This window comes from Sinocyclocheilus grahami, unplaced genomic scaffold (genome assembly GCF_001515645.1).
Source record: "Sinocyclocheilus grahami isolate Dianchi unplaced genomic scaffold, SAMN03320097.WGS_v1.1 scaffold294.1, whole genome shotgun sequence".
In the NCBI taxonomy this organism is placed as follows: Eukaryota; Metazoa; Chordata; class Actinopteri; order Cypriniformes; family Cyprinidae; genus Sinocyclocheilus; species Sinocyclocheilus grahami.
Window position 1 is genome coordinate 1640080 of NW_015505473.1, and position 26957 is coordinate 1667036.

General features: G+C 35.8%; 1 protein-coding gene across 1 annotated transcript in view; it reads left to right on the top strand.

Annotated features, from left to right (window-relative positions):
- The window catches only part of LOC107600895 (potassium/sodium hyperpolarization-activated cyclic nucleotide-gated channel 1), a gene marked incomplete at its 5' end in the record, with an annotated part of 125840 nt that overhangs the window by 60061 nt on the left and 38822 nt on the right, over window positions 1-26957 (top strand). Inside the window, 2 exons of the mRNA XM_016292872.1 lie at window positions 7136-7297; window positions 21443-21661. Coding sequence (XP_016148358.1) covers window positions 7136-7297; window positions 21443-21661 — 381 coding nt within the window. The remainder of the gene's footprint in view (window positions 1-7135; window positions 7298-21442; window positions 21662-26957) is intronic.

A 26957-nucleotide genomic window follows, 5' to 3' on the forward strand; every position in this document is an offset into this window, starting at 1 on the left:
AATCAATGTCTTCAGGATTACTAAGGCTATAGGCAGGGGAGTTTTGTTTTCAGGGTTGGAGCTGAACTCTGCAGGACTGCGGCTCTCTAGGACCGAACTTGCCTACCCCTGTTCTAGGTGAAAGCAAAAGCACTTTATTTGGCCTTCCGGAAGTAGATGCATTTAGGAATCTTTAAGATTACTTACAACAGAACAGCAATGCATTTTATGGACGACCGTTTCGTGAACCTAGGAGAGGAGGTAATTCTGACTTTGCTATGACAATCTGGCGCTTCTGAATCAGCTACTGTTTTGTTATTAGTTTAAGTATTTGCTATTGACTGTTCAAATGCGGAGTTTTGCGCATCGTGTGTGTGTGGGTGTGTGTGTGTGCGTGTGTGTGTGCGCGCATGCGAGAGAGAGAGAGAGCGTCACATCACAGTAGAGTCAGCTGTCTTAACCGCGGCTTGTGTACTGTAACATTACTGTGTCTGTTCCCCTTTCGGGCTTGAACTGATGGTAAATCTAATGACATTATTTACTGTCTTTACATTTATTTTGAAAGATGAAGCTCGCGATTATGGTAAGGGGGGTTACATTTCCGACGAGTGGTTGGGGTGTTCAGCCAATCACAATGCTCTGGGTCAGCTGGCCAATCAGAGCAGACTGTGCTTGTCGGAAGGAGGGACTTTGTAGAAAACGAAGCGTTTGAGAGAGGTGGGGCATAGAAGACCTACAATAACGTACAGAATTTGAAAAATAATGTGTTTTTTGAACATTAAAGCATGTCAACATATTCTGTTACACCAAATACACAAAATAATGATCTTTAAAAAAGCATCATATGACCCCTTTAAACAAAGCAACGTTTTGAAAGCAACACAAAGCTAGAACGTTTACACTTTTAGAGTAATCAACCCACAAATGGGATGGCGAAAAAATACTACACACTTCACTTTGGAGCTACATTCACAACACATTGAGTAAAACAACAAGGGCTGCAGCCGAAAACATAGGCAGCTGACTTGCTGCCTTATCAGCTGCCTAATGACTTTGTAGGCAGCGTTTTTACACGAAAGCACCTCATGAAACTAATTTCGGACAGGCTTCTGAGGCAGTGTAACAGTTAAATGATCTACAACAAAATAGAACGAGTTTTGGTGATAACTAAATTAATATTTAATTACCGTAATACAAATTTCTCGCTAGAAATAACTATATAATAAAAATAAATTTAGTCAGAAATATACATTTACACACAAACTGACCACCAAACGCAGGAAGTGAATCTAACTTTGGATTCGGACGCACCTTGATGCCTTCCTACTGTACCTTGGAATGCGTCCTCCGAAGGCAGCATTTTTCAGTCTTTGGATGCAGCCAAGAAATTATGTAGAACAGGATTTTTCCCATCCACATGACCTTGCTTACTAGATAAGAAATGGAGATTGAGAAAGTTAAACTATTCACAAATAAGGGACATTACAAGCGTCAAACTCTGAGTGAAATTTGCAGAGACAGTTTCGGCAGTCTGTTCTGTTAACTCACAATGACGCCTCGGCTTCTTTGCAGTAACTCAAAAATAGTGTGAGACTACAAAAGGTCACCACATCTCACTGTGGGCTTTTTGGAGCATAAAATGAACTTAACCCATCACTGCAGTGTTCGGGCCCATACCATAAGCGGCCATTAAAACACCATCAAATTCACACCTTAGTAATTCCAGCCGTATGTGGAGTGCTAGAGCAATCCCATCGACTTAAAAATAGATAACAATTACCTTCAGCTTCAAATCCTGCCTTAATTTGGCAGGGGAAATATCCACCGCAATTCAGGGTTTATCATGCAAAACAAGTGACCACTGGAACTGGGAAAAACGTTAGTAGAGATCTTTTTTGTGGGGGGGGGGGCGGTAAAGTATTCAGTTTCTTCTGCCAGGGCTGTATAATGAAATAACTGGCCCGGATAGAAAATAAACTGAGTGATGTGTGGAGTTAATGGGCTTTTCATGCAAATGAGGGATGGCTGAATTAGCGAGGGGGCCCATGGAGGTGTTCAGGAGAGAACATCGGCTTTGTTCAGAGCCAGTGGCGTTGAAACCTTTTATCCCGTGCCATTCGCTAACGATGGACGAGCGAGTTGTGCTATAACATGAACTTGTCTGATTAACCAACGGCATCGGTCTCGTTATTCATGTTGGATGAAACTGACCAATTCAAATTATCAAGCTGTAATTAAAAGCTAAAAGTAATTTAAAAAGTTGATGTTAAAAGTGTTTGGAGTTTCATCCATAATAGTAATGTAAAAATATGTCATAGCAATGATGTAAAAAGTCAATATGAAAGGAAAATCAACATGGCTCTCTAACTACATTTTTGCAAAAATGTACCTATACATACAATTTACTGTACTTTCCAGCTGAAATTAAAACTAGTGGCCATAAAACACCAACAACTTTTCAAACAAATTATGATTTGGGGGCAGATTATCGATTAATAAAGACTTATTTTCATGTTTATCTCAAAACACTTTTACCATAGTGCATGATTTGCAAACGAATATATTTTGATGTTTGCATCACATAACCAGCTCTATATGTATAGCTTTTCTGGTGTAGTAAAAATGCTCTGTAGCTCACCTGGTATAGCTGATCATTACACATGCAATGAAAAGCACTCAGGTCCGTGAAACAAGTTCTGATAAAGACTTCTAGAAACAAGCTAAAATGACATGGTTGCTTAAGCAAATGCATTTTTTATCTCATGTTTGCTTTTATTAACACTGTACGTTAGGTTAGGGTAGTTGGTATGTTATTTACAAATAGAATAGAGCATAAAGGGGTCATATGATGTGATTTCAAGTTTTCCTTTCTCTTTAGAATGTTACAAGCTGTTCGTGAATAGATAAAATCCCTAAAGTTGCAAAGACTAAAGTCTCAAACCCAAAGAGATATTCTTTATAAAAGTTAAGACTGGTCCACGCCCTCCTAAAACGCCTCGTTTAAACACGCCCCCACATGTCTACGTCACTGTGTGTGAAGATTGCATAACGCCGCCCAAATGTTCACGCAAAGAAATAAGGCGTAACTTTATTGTTGCTGCCACCGCCGCCACCTTGTTGTGAAGACGCTGTGTGTTTCGTTGCGAAAGTTACTTTGAAAAATACTTTGTTTGGCCTTCCCAAAAGAGGACATATTTTTCATATTTAAAGAATTTGCGATGCAATGGAACGCAACGCATAAAAATACAGTATAAGTCATTATAATCAGTAATTATGTACCCACTGGTTGCGACAAATACCTTGTTTATAATGGGTTTTAATGTTGTTGTCTCGTCGCTCCGGCCGGGACATGGCATCACAGTATGTAACATTTCCGTCACACCCTTGAAGTATTCGGCCAATCACAATGCAATGGATAGTTTAATTTTGCAAAAATGTCGCCACATGCACGTTTTTCTAATGAGCCTGGGTTGATCAAAATCATTACTTATTACTTGTTTAATATACATCTCTGGTCTTTTGTGTTCATCAGTGCATGTTATTCCAAATAGGAAAAAAAAATTATCTTTACCAAAGACAAATTCCTCTTATTTTCCGACCAATTCATTCAATTCCCAATGGATAAAATCAAGTCCTGCCATACATTTTAACACCTTGAAAATCCTGTTTCACCAAGCACTGTGTGTCACAATACGGGAGTAAAATGCAATTATATTGTTTGTCTGAGAAGTTGTGTTAATCTAAATGTAAAAAGAGACACTGTGAATTATATAACCACAATCTCTTTTTCAGTCGACTACACTGAATAAACAGCAAAACAAAACAAGAATAAATGTGTATCTCTTTCGCGCACACACACACACACACACACACACTCTTCCTCTAACCCCCTATCCATTCCTCTGCAGTATTTCACTCCATTTAAAATTGCCACCCGCTTCCGTCTTGCCAAGCCTGAATTGATTTTTTAGGAATTCAAAGCCTTTCACCCCTCTGAGTCTCTGTTGTGCCAGCGCACAATGTAGTTTGCATATGACTAATCATCTGCCGTGTTTATATGTAATCTCATATCATTTCAGGCCATGTCCCCTGTTTTGTATCTCCTGCTCTCCTCTCCCTTCCTCTCGTTCTCTTAGCTCTTGGCTGTATCGCTCTTGTGAAACATAAACCAAATCTACCTTGGCTGAAAAGCATGCAAATATCCCATGCGTTCACTAAGACAGACAAGGACTCTTGCAATCATGTGTAAGAGCAGCTAATGTTACACGTAAGAGCCTGTGGGTGGCATTCTCAATGAAACCTTTAAAACAGTGTTCTCAACGGGTGGGTCGTGACCAAAACAAGTAGCAGGTCTGCTCTGACAATGCTAAATGCAAATTATGAAAAGCAACTTACCATAAAATTGTGACAGCACAATAAGTTTGCTTTTAAAAGGGAGAAGAATCTCTTTTTTATATCACACTTCAAAATAAAGGTTTCAAAATAACTTTTAGGTGAAAAGTTTTTAAAAGAACCATTATTTTCTTAGTGTAAAGAACATTTGAATGAACTAAAGAACCCTTTTCCACTATTGAGAACCTTTTTGGTAATGTAAGGTTACATGTATGTTTATAGTTCTTCGTGGAACCATCGATGCTAATAAAGAACCTTTATTTTCAAGAGTGGATTCCATAGAACAACCATTTTTGGGTTCCCCTAACAACCTTTCAGTGAGCAGTTCTTAAAATAACCTTTTTACACTATGAAGGACCTTTTGCACAAATTATAGGATTCCATGAATGTTGAAGGTTCTTTTTGGAACCACCGAAACCAAAGACCTTTATTTTTTAGAGTGTATTTTGGTGCAAAATCATCTGTCACTTGGTAATATGGTAAAAAAATTTATATTTGGCCCAATATTTGTTCCAATCTGGTAAATCACACTTTGGATCATATGTATTGTCAAGTTTCCCATTTAGGAATTTCCCTATGTCATGTTAATTATTTAGCTTATTGTTGGGCCATTGCAGTTGATGGTTAAACAGGCCTAAGCTGGTTTTGGTTTGGTCTAGTTTAAAAGATCTTCCTTCTCAGCAGGAAAAAGCATCTCAAGATTGTTTGTAAAGACATTTTAGTGACTTTTATATGATGTGGCATCATGGTGAGTTTCCACTCAATGTCTAATGTGAATTCTGGACCCTCAAGCAAAACCAGTTGAGAACTGCTGCGAATTGTAGAACAGCCCTTTTCATTGCAGTTTTATTGATGCAGAGCTATTAAGTATCAGACCTTTTAGTAGGCGGAGATGAGATGGATAACACATCTCTTCTCGTGTTGACTGTTGTCTTTGGGGTCGAGCACAATTGTTTTGAATCCTCCAGGGCAGTGACTCGTCATTCAGCGAAACACAGCGCTCCCGTGATGTTCGCTTTCTTCTCACTGCATTATTAGCAATATAAATCTACGAAGAGGTGAAAAGGCATCACATTCTCAGCTCTGTCTACATTCGCGATTCTGATCAACAAGGGAGATTAGAGCAGGAAACAAACTACAAGGCGTATCTAGTAGCTTTTCAGTCTTACAATAAAGTTGAGTTGTTATAGACAAAATGAAATCAAAATGTAGCCAATTTACTTTTTTAATAAATGTCACTGATTTTATTGTGCATGTTTTATCAGTGCATGTTATACATACATTAAGAAAAAAATCTAAATTTAATTACTTTCTCTGAACTCTGAAATGACTTTCCTGTTGAATAAATCACCTGGGCATGTGGGATGGGAAATACAATAACAAAACAAATACATATATGCAGTGCAATATCATTTAGTTTATAGTTGGTAAGATTTTTTATATTTTAGAAATAAGTCTCTTATGCTCACCAAGGCTGCATTTATTTGATCAGAAATGCAGTTAAAAATAGTAATATTGTGAGATATTATTACAATTTTAATATATTTTGAAATGTAATTTAATTACGTGATGGCAAAGCTGAATTTTCAGCAGCCATTACTCCACTCTTTAGTGTCACATGACATACTGTTTTCTTAAAGGGATAGTTCACCCAAAAATGAAGCTTCTGTCATTAAAGTGTTAGTTCACCCAAAAATGAAAATTAGTCCATAAATTACTTACCCTCAAGTCATCCTAGGTGTATATGACTTTCTTCTTTCAGACGAATCCAGTCGGAGTTATATTAGAAAATTGTCTTTGATCTTTCAAGCTGTTTCATGCATGGCACTCAGCGGGTGTTGCATACATCAGTCCAAAAGAAGTTAAATAAAAAGTGCACATCCATAAAAAAAGTGTCTCACATGGCTCCGGGGGTGAACAAAGGCCTTCTGTAGCGAATCGATGCGTTTTTGTAAGAAAAATATCCATATTCAAAACGTAATAATCACTTTAATCTAGCTTGCGCCAACAGTCCTACACGGAAGGGCTGATGAGGTATGAGGTCAGCGTTACACATGTGCCATGAAACAGCTTAAAAGATCAAAGACAATTTTTAATATAACTCCGACTGGATTCGTCTGAAAGAAGAAAGTCATATACACCTAGGATGACTTGAGGGTGAGAAATGTATGGGCTAATTTTCATTTTTGTGTGAACTAACCCTTTAATTACTCTCCTTCATATCGTTCCAAACCTGTAAGACCCTCATTCATCTTCGGAACACAAATTAAGATTTTTTTCATGAAATCCCAGAGCTTTCTACCATGTTCAAGGCCCAGAAAGGTAGTAAGGACATTGTTAAAATAGTCCATGTGACATCAGTGGTTCTGATTTCATATAAGCAAAGAAAACAAAAATAATGACTTCTCTTCTGTGTCAGTCGACACGCGTTCACAAAAGTACCATGACGCATGTTGAACATGGACTATTTTAACAATGTCCTTACTACCTTTCTGGGCCTTGAACATGTCAGTTGCGTTGCTGTCTATGCAGGGTCAGAAAGCTCTTGGATTTCGTCAAAAACATTTTACTCCGTGTTCCAAATATGAACGAAGGTCTTACGGGTTTGGACCAACATGAGGGTGAGCAATTAATGACAGAATTTTCATTTTTGGGTGAACTTTAATATGCAATATAATGATTTTTGTTATTCAACAAAACGCTATCCTGTGCAGGATTCTTTAATAAAACCACTGATCTTTTTCTCCTTGTGTTCCTACTTCAGATTTTTCATATGACGTATGACCTGGCGAGTGCAGTGGTAAGAATCTTTAATCTGATTGGCATGATGCTGTTGCTGTGTCACTGGGACGGATGCCTGCAGTTTCTGGTGCCTCTCCTGCAAGACTTCCCTCCTGATTGCTGGGTGTCGCTAAACGGTATGGTTGTAAGTATTCAAAACTTTTCATTACTCTGTTTTATTTTGAACTACACATTGGATCAGGTCAAAATGATAATTTGATCAGTGGACAAGAAAATTATTTAGTGAAAATGTTCTCTAAATGTTTAGCTGTTCTTCATTAAGAGATTTAATAATGACAGTAAATATATGCCGCATTCACATAGTGTCAGAATTACCGTAATTACAAGATGACAACTCAGATCCTGAAACATTCACATCGCGGGACTTAGAAATTATTCGTTTCTATGGCAACTTTTACAGATCCAAGAGTGGCTTTGTTGGTTATGACAGCAAAATACTTAATCACTACATAAATTCACCTTCTGTGAAATACAGAAGAACAAAGAGAGCACCTGCTAACACTGGTAATAATAAAATGGCATATCAAACTGAAGTATGTGTAGAGGTTGTTACCTAGATGTTCGTCTGACTGTCTGATGCATAATGCATACAAAACTGGAAAGCACTTGTGAAAATCGTAAGCTCCAATCAGACTGCCTTTTTGCAGCATAGCTTTTAAGGGGTCAGGGATGTTTTTACCATTCTGCCAGGACCAAAATCGTGTCTTGACCTGTGTTGAAATTCTGAGTGCTTGTGAGGAAAATCGAATTATTAAATTAGTTTGCCAGTTGAAAAAAAATTGAGGGAATTAGTAACAAATAAACTAGATATTTCATAGGCAGAATTACAGTATATATATATATATAAAAATCTGCAAGAATACATTGAATTACCGTAATTACAATTTAAATCAAAAGTGACAGTAAAGAAGACTTAAAACTGTTTACAAAAAACTCAAATAAACACTCAAAATCACAAATGTTAATTTTAAGTTTTATATTTAACAAAAATCCTGAGGAAAAAAAACATTGATAATTTAAATAAATAAATAAATTCTTGAGCAGCAAATTAGAATGAATAATTTACGTTACAAAATTACATTTTAAAATATATTAAAATCGAAAAAAATTTCTTTTTAATTTTGTAATAATATTTTACAATATTACTGTTTTTTTCTGTATTTTGATCAAATAAATGCAGCATTGGTGAACAGAAGAGACTTTTTTCAAAAACATTAAATCATATGGACCCAAGATGTTTAAATGGTAGTATAATGTGATTTATGTTTTGATTTGTACAGTATATGTGAAATAATACAGTAAGTGCCTAGTTCATCTAGACAATCAAAAGTTCTAAACACAAAGCTTACACACAAACTCTCTTCCTGTCTAAGTGGGCAGTTTTGGCCAGAATAAGCTGCAATGTGCAATGCAATGTGTCAATAGCTATTACAGTTACAGTAAATCCACTGCAGTTTTGGTGGTTTTACATGATGTCACAACATAGAATTGGAGAAATTGAGAGAATTTTGTAGCAGTTAATATGTTTGACAAAGTCATGAACAAACATCTGAACCTACTTACACAACGTGATTGCAATAATCTCACCACTTAGTCTACATAATGTTTTACGAAATCAAAAAGGAAAAAAGTTCATTAAACAACCCTAGCATACGAAGATTTGGACTTGCACGTCCCATTACTTTTAAAATCCAAGAGGCACTGGGCAGAACATTTGACACTTGACCTTTTTCAAACGAGAGCTGTTCAGCTAATCAGGACAGATGGCTCGCTGTAGTTTTTCACCGCACATCATGTTGGTGCTAAATGGATGTTAAAATGCCAAGATCATTTTTTACTTCTCCCAGCTTTTTCGAATGAGTTCAACTCACATTCCAGGTCAAATTGCTGTGCTGGTAAAAGCATTAGGCTTTTTTAGCTCAAGGCCAAATGTGTCACGCTGTTTTAGGAAATCAGATTTCTCTGATTTCCCGCTAACAAAAATTATGCATTCCCTTTGAAAGCGTGCGCAGAGATCAGCAGACGGCCTGTAATGGGCATGTGCAAATCTCTTTGCATATTCGTCTGAGCTTGTTAGCTTGGCATCACATTAGATAACGGTCTTGGGTGGTGGTGGTGGTGGTGGGGTGATAAGGCTGTCCGCAGTTACGCAACCATATCCCCTCAAGTGCTAGGGGGCTCAATCTAACTTTGAGGTGCTCTATGTGATACTGCAGACCCCTCGGCTCTGGAGGGCTTTACCGGGAATCGTTGATAGTCGTGTTTTGAAATGTTGCGAAACCTCTGGCTATGTTGAACGTGACATTTCTGACAAATTAAAGACGCTTGAGAAGCCTTAGCTCGATCTGTTTTACCTCAGAAATGTTTTATGTCATTTTCCCTCTTCATCTCAGATGAAACAGATGGAAATTATGCATACAGCAGCATCCAAGAAAACAAAGCTAAGCTTAGTCCTTTGTTATAGCTTTAATGCTTACAGGAAGTGATATTACTGTGCTCCAAATATGTTTTTTTTTTGTTTTTTTTTTAATTCTAAACATGAAAATGCACTTCAAAAAATTGAGTCTTTCTAAAGCTAAAGAAGAGGTCAAACGCTTGTGGCGTTTCACTGCAGTTTGATGCGATAGGAGATTGATATTGCCCCTTGTGGCTCTGATTTAAAATTCTAGCCTCAGGTTTCTTATTTTTTCCTTTTTAACCAGAGAATGAAAACTTATTGCAGTACATAAACACTTGAGATCTGTTACAAAACCTAGTGAGTTGCCTATCTAGACAGCATTTACAAAAAAAAAACATATGATGGCTGTTCCAAAATCATAATGTTCCAAATTAGTTAAAACAGTTTTAATGCTGCCTTCACATCCTTCTGGGAAGTTCTGCTCACAAGCCTAGAAGTCATAATTACAATGTGCTTGCAAGTGAAAAAGTTGATGTGGGCATTTCTTTTTCACTTCAGCAAAAACGCTTGATGTTTCATGACTAATGCAACAAAATGAAAAGCAAATGAGTGTGTTAATGCTTATCTTCATGTTTTATCCTGTGGAGCCACAGCTGATGTTGGGAAATGTAATATAATGTAATGTAAATGGGTGTCCGTAAGATTTTTGAACATTTTCGAAAGAAGCATCATATCCTTAACAAGGCTGAATTTATTTAATCAAAAATATGGTTTAAAAAATAAAATATAAATATATATAAAATATGAATAAATATAAGTAATATTGTGAAATGATATAATTCATTCCTGTGATGCAAAGCTTAATTGTCAGCATCATTACTCCAGTCTTCAGTGTCACATCATCCTTCAAAAATCATTCTAATATGCTGATTTACTACCCAAGAAGCTTTTCTTATTATTATTATCAATTTTCAATATTTTTTTTCAGGATTCTTTGATGAATAGCAAGTTTCATTTATTTGAAATCTACATTTTTGCAACAATGATTTACGGTCTATTTTGATCAATTCAATGCATCCTTGATTAATAAAAGTATTTAACAATCAATCAATCAATCTTTCTGATCCTAAACTTGGTTTTGTATAATCACAATTCTGTAATCAATATTTACAATGAAAACATTCCAATTTCTATGCCACTAGTGTCAACAAATGTAAAATAAGGACAGTGAAACTTGTTTTCAAACTTTGAGCTTGTGTAAATATGATCATTCCGTCATAACTTGTCTCTTGAAATGTCAGTCGCCTACAAACATGCACATCAACCACGACTACTGAATGCAGATCGCTTAATATTGTAAAAGTCAATTATGCCAGGGTTCATTCTCTTAAAATGAGCTTTTGTTATTGAGTCATCAATTCTGCAGGTGTTTTGATGCGACATTTCCTCAGCGAGGGGTTTCTAAACTGATAGAGATGCACCACCTCCTCCTTTCTGTAAATTATATCAAGACTGCATCATGATTTTCCATCTGTCTCATTCCCCTGGGCTTGGTTCAGATAAATGCCACAACCAGAAAATCATAACAGAAACAAACAGAAAATCAAAAGCCGGGGAAAGTGTTTTGTTTTACTTTTCTGTACATTTTTATGTACCTTCTTAGTCTAGGTGCATTTTCCTCCCTCTCTCCTTCCCTCAGCGTCTTTGTATGACTTTGAATCGATGACCTCCCTGTTTACCTCTGCACCACTTTCTCCTCCCAAAAAAATCAATGCAGATGAAAAATGAGCAAAGATTCTTTTCCCCGTGCACGGATGGGGGTCCCAGAGGGAGGCGGTGGCCCTGCTGCTCAGTAATTCAGGGTTTAGGCGGGTGAAGTGAAGAAGAGGATATAATGCCCTGGCGGGGGCGTGCTAATTGGGACATTGAGTCGGAACAGACAGGAGGCGACACCGATTGTGTTACCAGCCAGGCTGTCGGGTTAATTTAGCCATCAGAGAGGTTAGAGTTGGAGGAACGTCTGGGGATCACAACATGCCTCCCTCAGCAGGATCCAAACCAAGTGAATGTTACTTTAAAGTCCCCATGAAATCAAAATGAAAGTTTTTTGGGTGTTAGTATCAATATGTTAGTTTTAAGGTTATCTATAAGGCAGTGTGCTCCAAAACAGTGACAAAATTCGCATTTAGAAGATATAAGCATTCAAAGCTTGCAGTTCGTCACTTCCGCCAAAACGGCTCAACGATTTTTTTGACGTCACATCGTACTTCAGCTCCTCATCAAACTTTAATCAATGCAGATGAAAAATGAGCAAAGATTCTTTTCTCCCGTGCACGGATTCAGTAATTCAGGGTTTAGGCGGGTGAAGTGAAGAAGAGGATATAATGCCCTGGCGGGGGCGTGCTAATTGGGACATTGAGTCGGAACAGACAGGAGGCGACACCGATTGTGTTACCAGCCAGGCTGTCGGGTTAATTTAGCCATCAGAGAGGTTAGAGTTGGAGGAACGTCTGGGGATCACGACATGCCTCCCTCAGCAGGATCCAAACCAAGTGAATGTTACTTTAAAGTCCCCATGAAATCAAAATGAAAGTTTTTTGGGTGTTAGTATCAATATGTTAGTTTTAAGGTTATCTATAAGGCAGTGTGCTCCAAAACAGTGACAAAATTCGCATTTAGAAGATATAAGCATTCAAAGCTTGCAGTTCGTCACTTCCGCCAAAACGGCTCAACGATTTTTTTGACGTCACATCGTACTTCAGCTCCTCATCAAACTTTCTGTCCAATCAAATGCTCTCTAGAATCCGAAGCGCCCACCCCCCTAAACTATAAAATAGACGCTGAAGCCGCGGCTGAAATCGGTCACTTGTCCACAGAATTAGTATTTTCTGTACAGTGAATGGCACGTAGTGCACTATATAGGGGACAGGGAACGATTCAAACAGTGTAAATATGCTTTCCATTGAGGAAAAAAAGAAGTCTGGTTTCGCGCTGTGTCACGCTAACCACTGCACCGCACGCACACTCTGCTCCGGTCCAGAGACACGATAGCACGGCGCAGACCACATGCGCGAGTCGGCACAGACCACAAAATGTATCGGAGCTATTTGAATTCTACACAGAATGTTATATTTTATAGCAATATGGATGAGATTGTGGCTGGCATACCCTGTCAAACGCGGCTTTACGGAGCTCAACGGCTCTGAACCGCTCTAGCCCAAGCTGTGATATAAACGAACGCTATTGGCTATTTTAAAAAGGGGCGGGGCTGCTTGATATGTCCCGCCCTGTCTTCCTGTTTCAGTTAAAATGACGTCAACACAGAGTAACGCTGCGTGTTTCTAAGCATTTCAGGGAACCTTTAAATCACTGTATAACTCATTATTTGAAAGAAATAGTACAAGATGGGTTATATATTCCAAACTTGTAGTATCATTTTTCCCCTAAAGTCCACTTATAATGTTATGTAACTGTCATAATGTTCCGTAATGCCTTATACTAATACTTCCATAATGCTCCGTCCATAATGTTGAAACTGTCATTTCATATTCCGGGTCTGTTTGGACCCGAAGAATAATAATTTTATAAAACAGTCATAACTTAATATTTTCAATATTCAAAACTAAAACCATATTGTTTTTGATCAATATTTTTTTTATTATTATTGATGAGAACTTTTATTTGAAAGCATTATATGAAGTTTATAGGAACATATAATCTGAGAACTATTGAAATAATGGAATTAATTTATAACTCACGATTGCTCAAAAAGAGTCCAAATTTATGAAACCTATATATATTTCTAACAAAACAGCATCTGAAAAGTTTTCAAACTAAATAAATTAATTTTACTTGCATAAATGTTTCACTTTCAGATAAAAAAGTGATCAGTTTTTCATACTGCAATGGTTCGCCAGTAGACGTACATATTTGAAAAAAAAAAGTGAGAGAATATAACTTAATACAAAATTTTATTTTTGGATTATTAGGTATTTTTTTGACACCTAATAGTAATTCATACATACCTGGGTCCAAAATGGCTTAACACAATTTTTTTTTAATGCTTTTATGTCTTAAAAAATATTGGAAAAAATCTGGGGAACAAAATAAATTGTGTTTTCAAGGTCTTAAAGCGTTTGCGAAGTTTTGTTCACTTGTTAAAAACTGCATTTTTGTAGACATTTATGCACATCTCTTCTGGGTCAAAATGGACACAAATGTGTTTTGAGGGTTTAAGGTTTCCTGCGCTAAAAACAGATATAATTCATGTCAGAAATGCCCAAATTGTGACAATCAGTAAAAATATTGAGATCTTTAGTGCTTTTTCAAGGTTAGCTCTTCCATTGTTACGGTGTACGTCTATAATTTTTACCATTATTAAATGTGGATAAATGAACATCATGCATTATAGAACAATATTAAATTAATTTGAAATTTTTGATCTAGTTGAATAAGTATGCAATACTGTATTAGACAAGCTTGTAACCTATGTTTCAGTAAAACATACTGAGAACCCTCTGAAAAGTTGTGAAGTGCTTCTTTCCATCGGTCAGCGTCCACTCAATTCTTTTGGAGTGCTTGATGCACAATGATAGTTGCAGGACCTACAGACTGGACATGGACCACAGAGAGATGATTCACAGGCTTTTACCACCAGGTCATTTCACACGGGATTACTTTTACCAGTGGCTATTTCTTCAAAATATCTGTGTAGACGGTAAAGAACACTACTGTAGGAAACTTTACTGGCATAAGAACGCACAGACTATCAAAAAGTCTGAAAGAAATGACTGGTGTAGCCAATTCAAAATCAATGAAATCAGTAAAATCACAGAGAATTTTATCATCATTGCTCTTTAAGTTACTGATGCTCATTTTGAACACATTCAAAGCTAATTTATGCAAAGTAACACTGTAGATTTCCTCCCATTAAGTACATAATTAATGATTGTATAAAAAAAAAGATAATTATGCTAAGAGTTAATTCACTTGAGCTATTCACAAAGGTTTTTTGCATAAAGGAAGCGAAAGAGTGATTATGAACCAGCAGTGGCAGCAGCCAAACCAAGAAAGGTTTTGTGGGAAACACTGTCCGTAGCTATGACAATCTGGCGCTTCTGAATCTGCGACTGTAAGTATGTTTTGTAATTAGTTTAAGTATTTGCTATCGACTGCTCAAATGCTGAGTTTTGCGCAGCGCAGAGTAACGCGTCATGTGTGTGTGTGTGTGTCATTTTCGACGCGTGCTTGCAGTGTTCGGCCAATCACAATGCACTGGGTCAGCTGGCCAATCAGAGCAGACTGCGCTTGTTGGAAGGAGGGACTTTGTAGAAAACGAAGCGTTTGAGAGAGGCGGGGCATAGAGGACCTACAATAATGTACAGTATTTGAAAAATAATGTGTTTTTTGAACATTAAAGCATGTCAACATATTCTGTTACACCAACTACACAAAATAATGATCTTTAAAATAGCATCATATGACCCCTTTAAATTGATGACGCCAGTGGTGCAGAAATTATACTTTTCACATTTAAAGATTTTATCCAGATCATGAGTTCTGTCAAGTTATATCTACATCAGGACAGTAAAGCACCTCCAAAAAGGTCCTAAACACTTCTAGGTCTCAAGGAACATTCATACTGACATTTATTTTATTTTTTGCTCATTTCCATAAAACTCTGCTCAATAGTTGCCTCAAATCACCAAATCTCATTGAAAATTTTAATCTCGTTGCTGTGAAAGTCAACATTTTCATATTTAAACTCTCTATTCAAAATATAAAATCAAAACGAATTGCATCATCTGAATAGAACTTTTGCTTAATATTTAAAAAAAGTTTAGAATTTAATGAAATCTTATTTAAAGGTAAAAATTACAGAAAATGATTAATATAAATGTATAATATATATATATATATATATATATATATATATATATATATATTATATAAATTTTTATAAATGTGATTGCACTTTAAGAGATTAATTTGCTTTGGTCATGAATGAATGATTTAGTCATCTGAAAGAATCTGTTAAGTAAATGATTCAGTGAATCTTTCATTGAAAGGCAGTGATTTGTTTTGGTTGTGAATGAATTAGTGTTTTTGAATGAATAAGTTGAGTACCTGATTCAATGAATCACTCATTAAGACAGTCCCCTGTGTTGGTCACGAATGAATCAGTGTATTGAATGAATCAGTTCAGCAAATGATTCAGTGATTAATTAAAAACAACAACAACAAAAACAGTCACTTACTGATATAACAAAGTGACACGCAGAACGAGTCAGTGAAAACAGCATTGTCCAAACAATGTTCTGTTGTTTCAGATTTGAGTTTTTCCCTTTGCAATGCTTCATTCATTGCCTAGTTCATGCCCTCATAAAATAATTTAAGCACACAAGCTCCTACCTTTTGTCTTTTTCTTCAGTTTTCAAATGTTGTTTCATGTCAACAAAATGCTGCAATGTTCTGATTTATCTTGGAGCCTATGGAGACAATAAATAGGAAACATATTACTGGAACAAAGACTGATGAATAGATTCACAAAAACATACAAATTCACAATGAACCATATACACATTTTTCGATTCTGTTCTGTACGCACGAGCACACAAAAAGAAACCCATCTGACCCCTCTGAAGACAGCAATAGCCTATAATATGTATTAAATCCAGTAATATCATGTAGCCTACAAATTCCTTAAGTCCTCTTATCTCCCGCATATGGCTCTTGATCTTCAAACAACAACAACAACAAAAACAGTCACTTACTGATATAACAAAGTGACACGCAGAACGAGTCAGTGAAAACAGCATTGTCCAAACAATGTTCTGTTGTTTCAGATTTGAGTTTTTCCCTTTGCAATGCTTCATTCATTGCCTAGTTCATTCCCTCATAAAATAATTTAAGCACACAAGCTCCTACCTTTTGTCTTTTTCTTCAGTTTTCAAATGTTGTTTCATGTCAACAAAATGCTGCAATGTTCTGATTTATCTTGGAGCCAATGGAGACAATAAATAGGAAACATATTACTGGAACAAAGACTGATGAATAGATTCACAAAAACATACAAATTCACAATGAACCATATACACATTTTTCGATTCTGTTCTGTACGCACGAGCACACAAAAAGAAACCCATCTGACCCCTCTGAAGACAGCAATGTATTAAATCCAGTAATATCATGTAGCCTACAAATTCCTTAAGTCCTCTTATCTCCCGCATATGGCTCTTGATCTTCTATAATGCTGAATTAAGATAAGGACCGGATCAGAATAAAACTTGGTTTTGACTTGGGAAAATAAGGACCCAACCAGAAAACCTTATCATACACCTAGAAATAACTTAGAACACCCTTTGCAAACACCTAGCAATATCCTAGCAGTGCCTTAGCAACCACTCAGAACACTTTAGAAACCACATTGCAACACCCAAAACACCCAATGCAGTGATGCACCAGCACCCAAAACACCCTAGCAACCTCATAACAGCACCCTAAAAGTTCTACCCAGAACAACCTACAACACCCTACCAACAACATGGGAACACCATAGCAATGCTGTAGCAACTACCCATAAATCCCCATCAATGACCTAGCAACACCCTAACAACAGCTCAGAACACCCGAGCAACACTGTAGAAATGCACTAGCAACCACTCACAACACCCTAGAAGCTACATAGGATCACCCTAGAAATTCTGTAACAACCACCTAGCAAGGCCCTAGCAACAAAATAGCAATACCCTAGCAATTCTGTAGCTACCACCCAGAAAACTCTATCAACCACCTAGCAACACCAAGCAATGCCACCCACTCAGAACTAGGGTTGCGAAGGGGCAGAACATTGGGGAAAATTTCAGAAAGTTCCCAGAAATTTACTTGCCATTTTCTGTCCCTTTGCAACCCTACTCAAAACTCTCTAGCAATTCTGTAGCTACCACTCAGAAAACTCTATCAACCAGTTAGCAATGCCCAAGCAGTCACTCAGAAACCCTAGAAATACTGTAGCAACCAACCAGAAAACCAATCACCTTGCAAGGCCATCAGAAAACCCCATCAACCACCTAGCAACACCCTGCCAATGACATGGAAACACCATAGCAATTCTCTAGCTACCACCCAGAAAACGATATTAACCACCTAGCAACGCCCAAGCAACCACTCAGAACACCCTAGAAATTCTGTAGCAACCAACCAGAAAACCAATCACTTTGCAAGGCCCTAGCAACTCCCTAGCTACCACTCAGAACACCTAAACAACCACATAACACAACATAAATTATGTTAGTAACAGACTCGCCCTGACAACCACTGACATTTATTTTTTCAGCAAACGTAGTATGATATGCAATGACAACATAGTTCTTGATGTCATTCCAGCATAGAATGCTATAAGGAATATCTAATATGATGCAATTTCCCCCCCACGACCTCTATGTGTGCAATTACACCTTAATTTTTCCATCAATCTTTGAAAGAAATCAGCAATCAGCATAGAGATTCGATTTGGCAGTAATAGGTGACTCAGTATTGGAGTTAATACAATCGTAGAGAGAGAACGCTAGCACATCAAGAGCATTTTCCTGAAGTTATTGACAGGCGCACAAACTCAGCAGAATTAGCATGTGTGATACTAGCATCCCGGGTAGCTTTGAGAGCCCTGTGGGTTGGCAGGCAGCGCTACGCAGGTTTAAGAGCGGCTTCAACGAGTATTTGTCAGCTTCCTCAGCACTTTTTTCCTCTACAAAATGAGCAGGAAGAGATTCAAACAGTCAGCAATTCCATTCCAGACTCCATCCATGAACATGGAACAGTCACATCCTCACATCCCTCCAGCAAGCTTCACATAAACACGAGGAGCAGAGGCCATCGGAAGTCATATGGGTCTTGTTTTAGTCCGTGTTCTCAGTTAACTAATGTCTGTGAGTAATGCTGACATTGAGGAGTGACAGAGCAAACTGAAAATAGCTTCTGGGTATAAAATAAGTCAGAGAAGCAAATTCATCTGACCTAAACAGAGCACTCCTACATTTGGTATGACCTCCCAAAAAAATATCCAATGGAATCAAACAAATGGATATCCAAATATCCAAAATCCAAACAAATGGAATAAGAAATAGCTTATTTTTTATAAAAAAGTGATGGAGATTTACCACTGATTACAGAATGGCTTTACTGACAAGATGCGCGTTAAACATCGCATGCGATTTATCGTGCAGCCCTAGGTCTGAGTGCTTTTTTTTTTTTAGTATGTTAACTTCCTCCCCTTAATTCTTGTGTCTTAAGCACATACACTGTTAAAATAACTGAAACAGGGTTCAGTGACCAATCAAAAGATCTTTCACTCTCTACACTTTCCGTGTATAAACGAACATTCAGAAGATTAAGAAAATGACATAGCCTACTGCATGCTCAGATGCAAATGTCTCTTCAGGTGGAGGTGGTTTATTCGAGCCCCTGCATTACCCTTTTCTGAAACACTGGGCCTGGTAACGTAGCGTGTGATTAGCTGGAGTGGTGGAATTGGATTGAATTTCAATTACTGCATGTCTGGTCACGTCTGAGAGAGTCACACCTGGGTGAGGAAAGAGGCCACACGTTCACAGTCACACAAGGGCCACGGCTCTGATACGCTGGAGAAAGAACTTCACAGGTTTGCGACGCCACTTTGATTTCCATTGTTGAACAGGTCAAAGAATTTTCCACACGAAGAAGAGCACAAATTTGTGAACGGAAATGTGCATGTGTCAACAGTGGTGGAGCAACTAGCTAAACATAACAGCGCTATTAGCTTAGCTATTACTAGGCTAACTATATTACTTTGAAAAATTGTTTATATCCCTAATTAATCCCTTAACCATGGTAAAATCATGGTAAGACTGCCTCTCATGGCTTATTTCTTTATTATTCGGAGTGCCCCCTTAATATAGTATCTGTAAAAAGCTAATGCAGTTAGCTACTTTATGTCAGTAACTTGCTATAAGCTAAACTATGAGTTACTGATATATCAGTAGTTATATAGTAGTATATCAGTAACTATAATCATAGTTTAGCTTATAGCAATTTATGTTGTATTATTCATGTGTCTGCACATGAATGTCTCGTAAATGTCTGTGGCTATTATTATATTAGCTTTATGACCCAAGCAATACATGGACACACGTAAACTCCTGGTACGATTGTGCTTTCAATAGAGAAATAACATTCTATTTTTCTAAATAACTAATACTATCTATGTAATACTATTAAACACTAATATTTAAACTATTAAAATTATAAAAATACAAATATTTGAAATATATATAATATAATATAATATAATATAATATAATATAATATAATATAATATTATGAAGTGTTAGTTAAAACTGTGTCTGAGTGCAGAGGATGAGAGATTGTAGGTGTTTATGGAGTGATTCTGATTGAGACGGATCCCTTCTCTTGACATCTGGTCATCAGAAACTATAGAGGAAGATCCTTTGGGTTTTACACACACAAACCCACATTTACAAACCAGATTCTCTTCCGGAAAGGTTTAATAATTTAGTTATTTGCCGTTGTCACAAAGCATGACATGCTATTTACATAAAACTGAAACAAACTTTTCCAGCTTGATATTTTTTTTTCCGTAAGCACCTGATTTGACTTGCTATTTGTTTTTCCCTGGTGGACAACAAATCAGGTGAAAAAAATAAAAAGCCTAAAATTACAGTATCAACAACAAAGAAATGTTTGGAAAATTTCAGTCTTGTTTTCATGAGCTGATGTATTGATTGTGAGTAGGGTCAGACACGCTGCAGTACATCTGCAGTACACTTTGTCTCTTTCTATTCACACAGTTCTCCATTAAAATCAGCTGCGCTAATAGCCTGTGAGAGGACTGAAAGTGTCCTTCCTCTTCTTCTCCCGTCCAGCATGAGCAATCCACAGAGCCGTACATCAACTGACGGCAGCTAATGGAAGTAATCCAAGTTGATTAGCAGAGACCAAAGCCATCACTTCTTTTAACACCCCACTGCAAATGACACGGAGACTAAAAAGATGGTGTAGAGATGGAGTATTTTCTCAAAGAAAAAAAAAAGGTGAAAAAAAATATATATATAATTTTTATAATAAAGAAAATGGTCAAAAAAAGGAAAAAAAAATAAATAAAAAAAGGCTAAATATTTTATTTTTAACAATTTATAATTATTTTCAAATTTAATTTTAAAATATACTATTTACTGTTACTATTAATATATTTTTTTCACACAAATACAACATACCCATTTAAAAAAATCATTATAACACATGTACAAATAAATCTCAATTAATAAATATTAGAAAAAGAGAGAAAGACAGAGAGAGAAATTTAATAATCATAATACAATTCATAATAAATAAAACTATATACATTGCTAAAATATATTTAGTTTTATTCATTTACATAATTTTGTTTGTTTGTTGCTTAGTTGTAAGGCAAAATAGTGTTACAAATAACTTTAACCATGTAAAATCAAATGGAACATTACATTGGACAAATAAAAAATAAAATAAAATGAAATGAAATGAAATGAAATAGAGATATAGGTGGACGGTTGGATTACAACAAATAAAAGGGAACAGGAAATACAATAGAAATACAGGAGGAAATACAGAGAAGTGGAAATACAGACAATAGAATACAGAGAATACAGGGAAGAAGCATGGAGAGAGATAGTTTGCCATGCATGAAGGTCAAGTTGGCAGGACGCTGTATGCAGACTCACTGATACACTGAATATTTTGCCTGCAAGCGTACAAGTTAAATTCACTCCACCTGCTTTTCTATTGCTGACTATTTCTTTTTGTGTCATCTTCTCATCTCTGCCTCTATCGCTCTCTTAGAACGACTCCTGGGGAAAGCAGTACTCTTACGCACTATTTAAGGCCATGAGTCACATGTTGTGTATCGGGTACGGAGCTAGAGCGCCCGTCAGCATGTCGGACCTTTGGATCACCATGCTAAGTATGATTGTGGGCGCCACCTGTTACGCCATGTTCGTGGGTCACGCCACAGCCCTCATCCAGTCTCTGGACTCATCTCGACGGCAGTACCAGGAGAAGGTAAGTGCAGCCTCATTGGTTTCATTCACCTGGCTGCGTTGTTTGCAGGTATTCACATGTTATTTTGATATTTACACCACCATGCCTTCACTGGACGTGCATGTGATGGTACAACATCTTGACAGCGTAGTAATCTGTGTCATCATCATGTATCACATTATGAGCTCATTGCTCATCAATCATTCAAGAATGACATCAATATTGATCGCATGTCAAAGAAATTCTACCTCTGCTACATGCATTGCATGCTTCAGACAACATGTACAGGTTGATCTACATCTACAGGGCTAAAGTTATTGGACATGTTTGGATGAGCGGTATGACCAAAATGAGCCATTTTGTATCATCGCAAATGTATATTACAAAAAGATAATAATAATTGATATAATAATAATTGGAAATTATATTTCATAATTATTTTATTGATAATTATTAATAATTATTTATATTTTTGAATAACCAAGACTATGAATTACTATTAATATTAAATTGTCTTAATATTGTTATACAAAAATATTAATACCATTATTTGAAAAATTATGAAAATCTTCTTTTGTATTATTGTTATTGCTGTTATTATTCTTGAATAATCAAGAAAATTGATTCTTATTCATTAGAAATAAGTATTCGTTATTATTCCAAAATATTATGATTAAGTTGTATTATTATTATTATTATTATTATTATTGAATAATCAAAGAAAAAGGATTCTTATTAGTAATTAATATGCTTTACTATCCAAAAACAAATTTGCTTTATTATTATTAGTATTATTATTATTAACAACAACAACATTAATAATAATAATAATAATAATAATATAAACAAGGGAAATAAAATATTATTAATTAGTTATTATTATTATTATTATTTAGAACTGGGAGTAATGGTTGTAGTAGTAGTAATAATAATAATAATAATAATAATAATACAATTATTAAATAAATGTTAATTTGTAATTCATATTCTTGGTTACAATTATTATTATTATTATTATTATAATTTTTAAGAACTAGGGATAGTAATAATAATAATAGTAACCAAGAATATGAATTACTAATTAACATTTGCTTTATGTTGTGTTTTAATTATTTTAATAAATAATAATAAATTACTTAATACTAAATATTAAAGCATTATTTTACTATAAAATATTTATTATTATTATTATTATTATTATTATTTTAATCACTTTTAATCAAGTAAAAGTTTTTAAAAAGTCTAGTTTTTAAAGTCACTTCACATCACATTTGTAGTTTCTCCCACACATTCTGCTCTATTTTTTCTCATATTATATTGTCACTCTCACTTGTAAACAGCATACAGCAATAGCAGCAGAGACACATCTACCGCGTGTGTAATTCTCACCTGCACAGGTTTCTGAACCAATGCTGTCACTGCTTGACACATTCCTGCAGTTCTCTGACCTCAGCTGTATAGTTCATTACTAAGCTCAATCGAGGACTGTGATACTTAAGTCATCAACTCAGAGATGCCACTGTATATCGATTTCATTTCCTCTAAACAGTATGCCACTTCCTCCCTGAGAAACCATGAGAGGATGGATTGGCAGATTATCCCTCATTCTAGTGTCTTGTCTTTGAGTGCTTGTTGTACCGTTAGTGGATCATTATATCCCTGTGCTTTCAAAGAGGATTTATTCCAAGTGAACGACAAAAACTCTCTCTCCGGGCCAAAGCATGCGCAAGGGGAGCCAGAGCTGCTTTGTCCCATGAGAGAAGGGGGGCTTATCTCATCTGGGCTTTGTTTGGGTAGCAAACCCGACCTCAGTGAGCTGGGTTAACATCACAACACACACACAACGTCATACCAACATGAGCCATCAGGTTCTCCGTTTAATGCAATTACAGTGGATGAGTGGAAAGACGAGATTGAAACAGAGAGAATGGGATTGTGCTCCAGGGAGCTGGCACAGAATAAATGAAAAAGAAAACGTACACAACTGTCAGAGAAAGATTGGAGCTTTTAGTAAGCTTATCACGGGGCAGTATCCTCAAAAACTGAATATTTGCACCATATCTACAATGAATTTGTACCTTTTAAAAGGTACTGACCCAGTAAAAAGATGTTGTACCTCTTTTTCTGACCGTGTACCACCAGTGAAAAGTTTGAATACACACTTAGTAAAGAAATATAAAAAATGGGACCTTTTTAATATCTTGACTTTTTTTTCTCAAGAGGTTAAATAGAGAGAAAATTGAGACTTTTTCTTAGGTTTCTCAGATGTTCCTTTAGAAAAAGAGCCCAGTAACTGAGTCTTACTTCTAGAGGTGTTGAAGAGATCTCAACAATGTCTCAAAGATAAGTTCTGAAATCAAGAGTCAGTGAACAAATGAAGACTTTTGCTGAGGTTTCTCCAATGTTTCCTGAAAAAAATACCCCTGTAGCTTCACTCTTCAAGAGATTTTAAGAGATCTCAAACTAAACTCAGATTTGACAAATCTGCAAAAGTCTGCAATCAAAATAAACACATTTCTCATTAAATTCTTCCAAGACCAAGATTTGAGCTACCTATACTATCCACATACATATTATTCAAAAGTTTGGGTTAGTTTTTTAATTGAATTGAATTGAATTGAATTGAATTTAATACTTTTATTCAGCAAGGATGCATTATGGTTATTAAATATAAAAGTAAAACTTTTACATTGTTACAAGTATATATATACATTTCAAATACATGGTAAAATATTAACACACCTTCAATAATAAGAAATGTTTTTAGCAGCAAATCAGCATATTATAATGATTTCTGAAGGATCATGTGACACTGAAGACTGGAGTAATGATGCTGAAAAATTCAGCTTGGACATCACAGAAATAAATTTCATTTAAAAATAGTTATTTCAAATTGTAATAATATTTCAGTATTTCTGTTTTTACTGTATTTCACTGTACTGTATTCATCAAATAAATGAAGCCTTGGTAAGAGACTTTCAAACACATTAAAAATACCCCCAAACATTTGGTATTGTAGCTTTAAACTTTAAACTCGTACTGTATATCAAATAATTTCTCTATTGTTTGCATTTCTATTTCTCCTATGAAACTTAACACCGGAGACAAAGCTGATACTTAAATGAGACACTGACAACTGACAGTTATGAAACAGTTACGAGGAACCCCTGTGCAAAAAAAAAAATGTTATATACAATTTCTCTTTGTCGACAAAATCAAATTAATGCATAAGCATAAACTTATGCATTCCAAAAAAAAATGTTTGCATTTCTTTATCAAGTGCACTATAAGCTGCCTTTGGAAATAAAATATCTGCTAAACAACCAACTAAATGTCAACATCCTCTAAATTTATTGTAGTAGCATATACACATTCCGACATACGATCCAATCAATATCCAGAGATATTTTCAGTGTAGCTCATTTGTGATGCTGTTACAGGGTTTTAAAATACCATCTAGGAGTTTACTCGCATTCAAAAAGTTGCATTTTCTCATTACAGCCGGCCCTTGCATCTTCTTGATTGGCAAAGCCATTTAGCTGAAACCCTTTAGCAGAACAAAGTGTGGGATTTCCAAGCTAATGCGATTCCTTGACTCTGAAAAAAAATGTTATATACAATTTCTCTTTGTCGACAAAATCAAATTAATGCATAAGCATAAACTTATGCATTCCAAAAAAAATGTTTGCATTTCTTTATCAAGTGCACTATAAGCTGCCTTTGGAAATAAAATATCTGCTAAACAACCAACTAAATGTCAACATCCTCTAAATTTATTGTAGTAGCATATACACATTCCGACATACGATCCAATCAATATCCAGAGATATTTTCAGTGTAGCTCATTTGTGATGCTGTTACAGGGTTTTCAAATACCATCTAGGAGTTTACTCGCATTCAAAAAGTTGCATTTTCTCATTACAGCCGGCCCTTGCATCTTCTTGATTGGCAAAGCCATTTAGCTGAAACCCTTTAGCAGAACAAAGTGTGGGATTTCCAAGCTAATGCGATTCCTTGACTCTGGAAAACATCCATGGCTCATGCGTACCATCAATTTCCCTGTCATGGCCGCCGTGCACAGGCTTATCTGAGTTGCACACGTAGCTGGTGTCACCTTCACCGTGACAATGACACAGCGGTCTGAAACGGACAAAGGGCTTTGGTGAATTTACATCTCTCTGCCTGTCCCAGCACGGACTCTTATCTCCAATTTAAATATGATTTTTTGACCTTGCGGTGGCCGTGTAGCATTCGACACAAACGAGACATGCGTTCCTCTTCCATTTAGGATCGCAATGTCACCGCTGTGGTTTCATCCCGCCATAATGCCAATTAAAATCTGGCTCCATTGCAAATGGATATTAGATACGGCTCCCCTGCCCAGAGATCTGCAAATGGCATTCATATTGAACGGGCCTTTCAGTGGTCACTATATATAAACAGCGGAGGTCAAATGAAAAAGCCAATGTCACTGGCCCATACTGCCGAGAAGAACAGCATCGCTGAACGCCAGCATGCGGTATGTCTTATTTTGGATACTGGTGTGCTGATGTCCCAATCAGGCTGCTTAACTAGCCTTTTACAGAGCAAACTATTTGACAGCTAAAGCTCTGCTTGGTAATTAAAGCACTACAGCTAAAATATCAAAACTAAAAAAAAGAATACATGAAAAAAATCTAGATACTAGTTGAGCACTAACCTGGCTAATTGGGATGCTAAAATCTAATGAAAATCTAATGAACTGCCTTGCTGTGTATTGCTTATAAGATAAAACAGAGAAAAATTGTGAATTTTCAGTTATACTGAGTATTTTTATCAATACTATTTACTATTGAATGAATTACAATATAAAATGAAATTAAGCATATTTTATCACAACTCTCACAGTCTTAGATTTATTATTATTATTATTATTATTATTATTATTATTATTATTATTATTATTATTATTATTATTATTATTATTATTATTATTATTATTATTATTATTATATTTTTTCTCATTTCTTTTCACTTCCTTACAGTTTGGCCAAACTTAATAAAAATAGTATTAATAATAAATTATTATTGTTGTTGTTGTTGTTGTTGTATTTTTAAAACTAGGTTTTATTTTTTTTTTATTAATATATAATTATTTTATTTTTTCTCATTTCTTTTCACTTCCTTACAGTTTGGCCAAACTTAATAAAAATAGTATTAATAATAAATTATTATTGTTGTTGTTGTTGATATTATTATTAAAATACAAAAAAAATACAATATTATATTAAACTACAATATTATTATATATATATATATATATATATATAACAGTTCT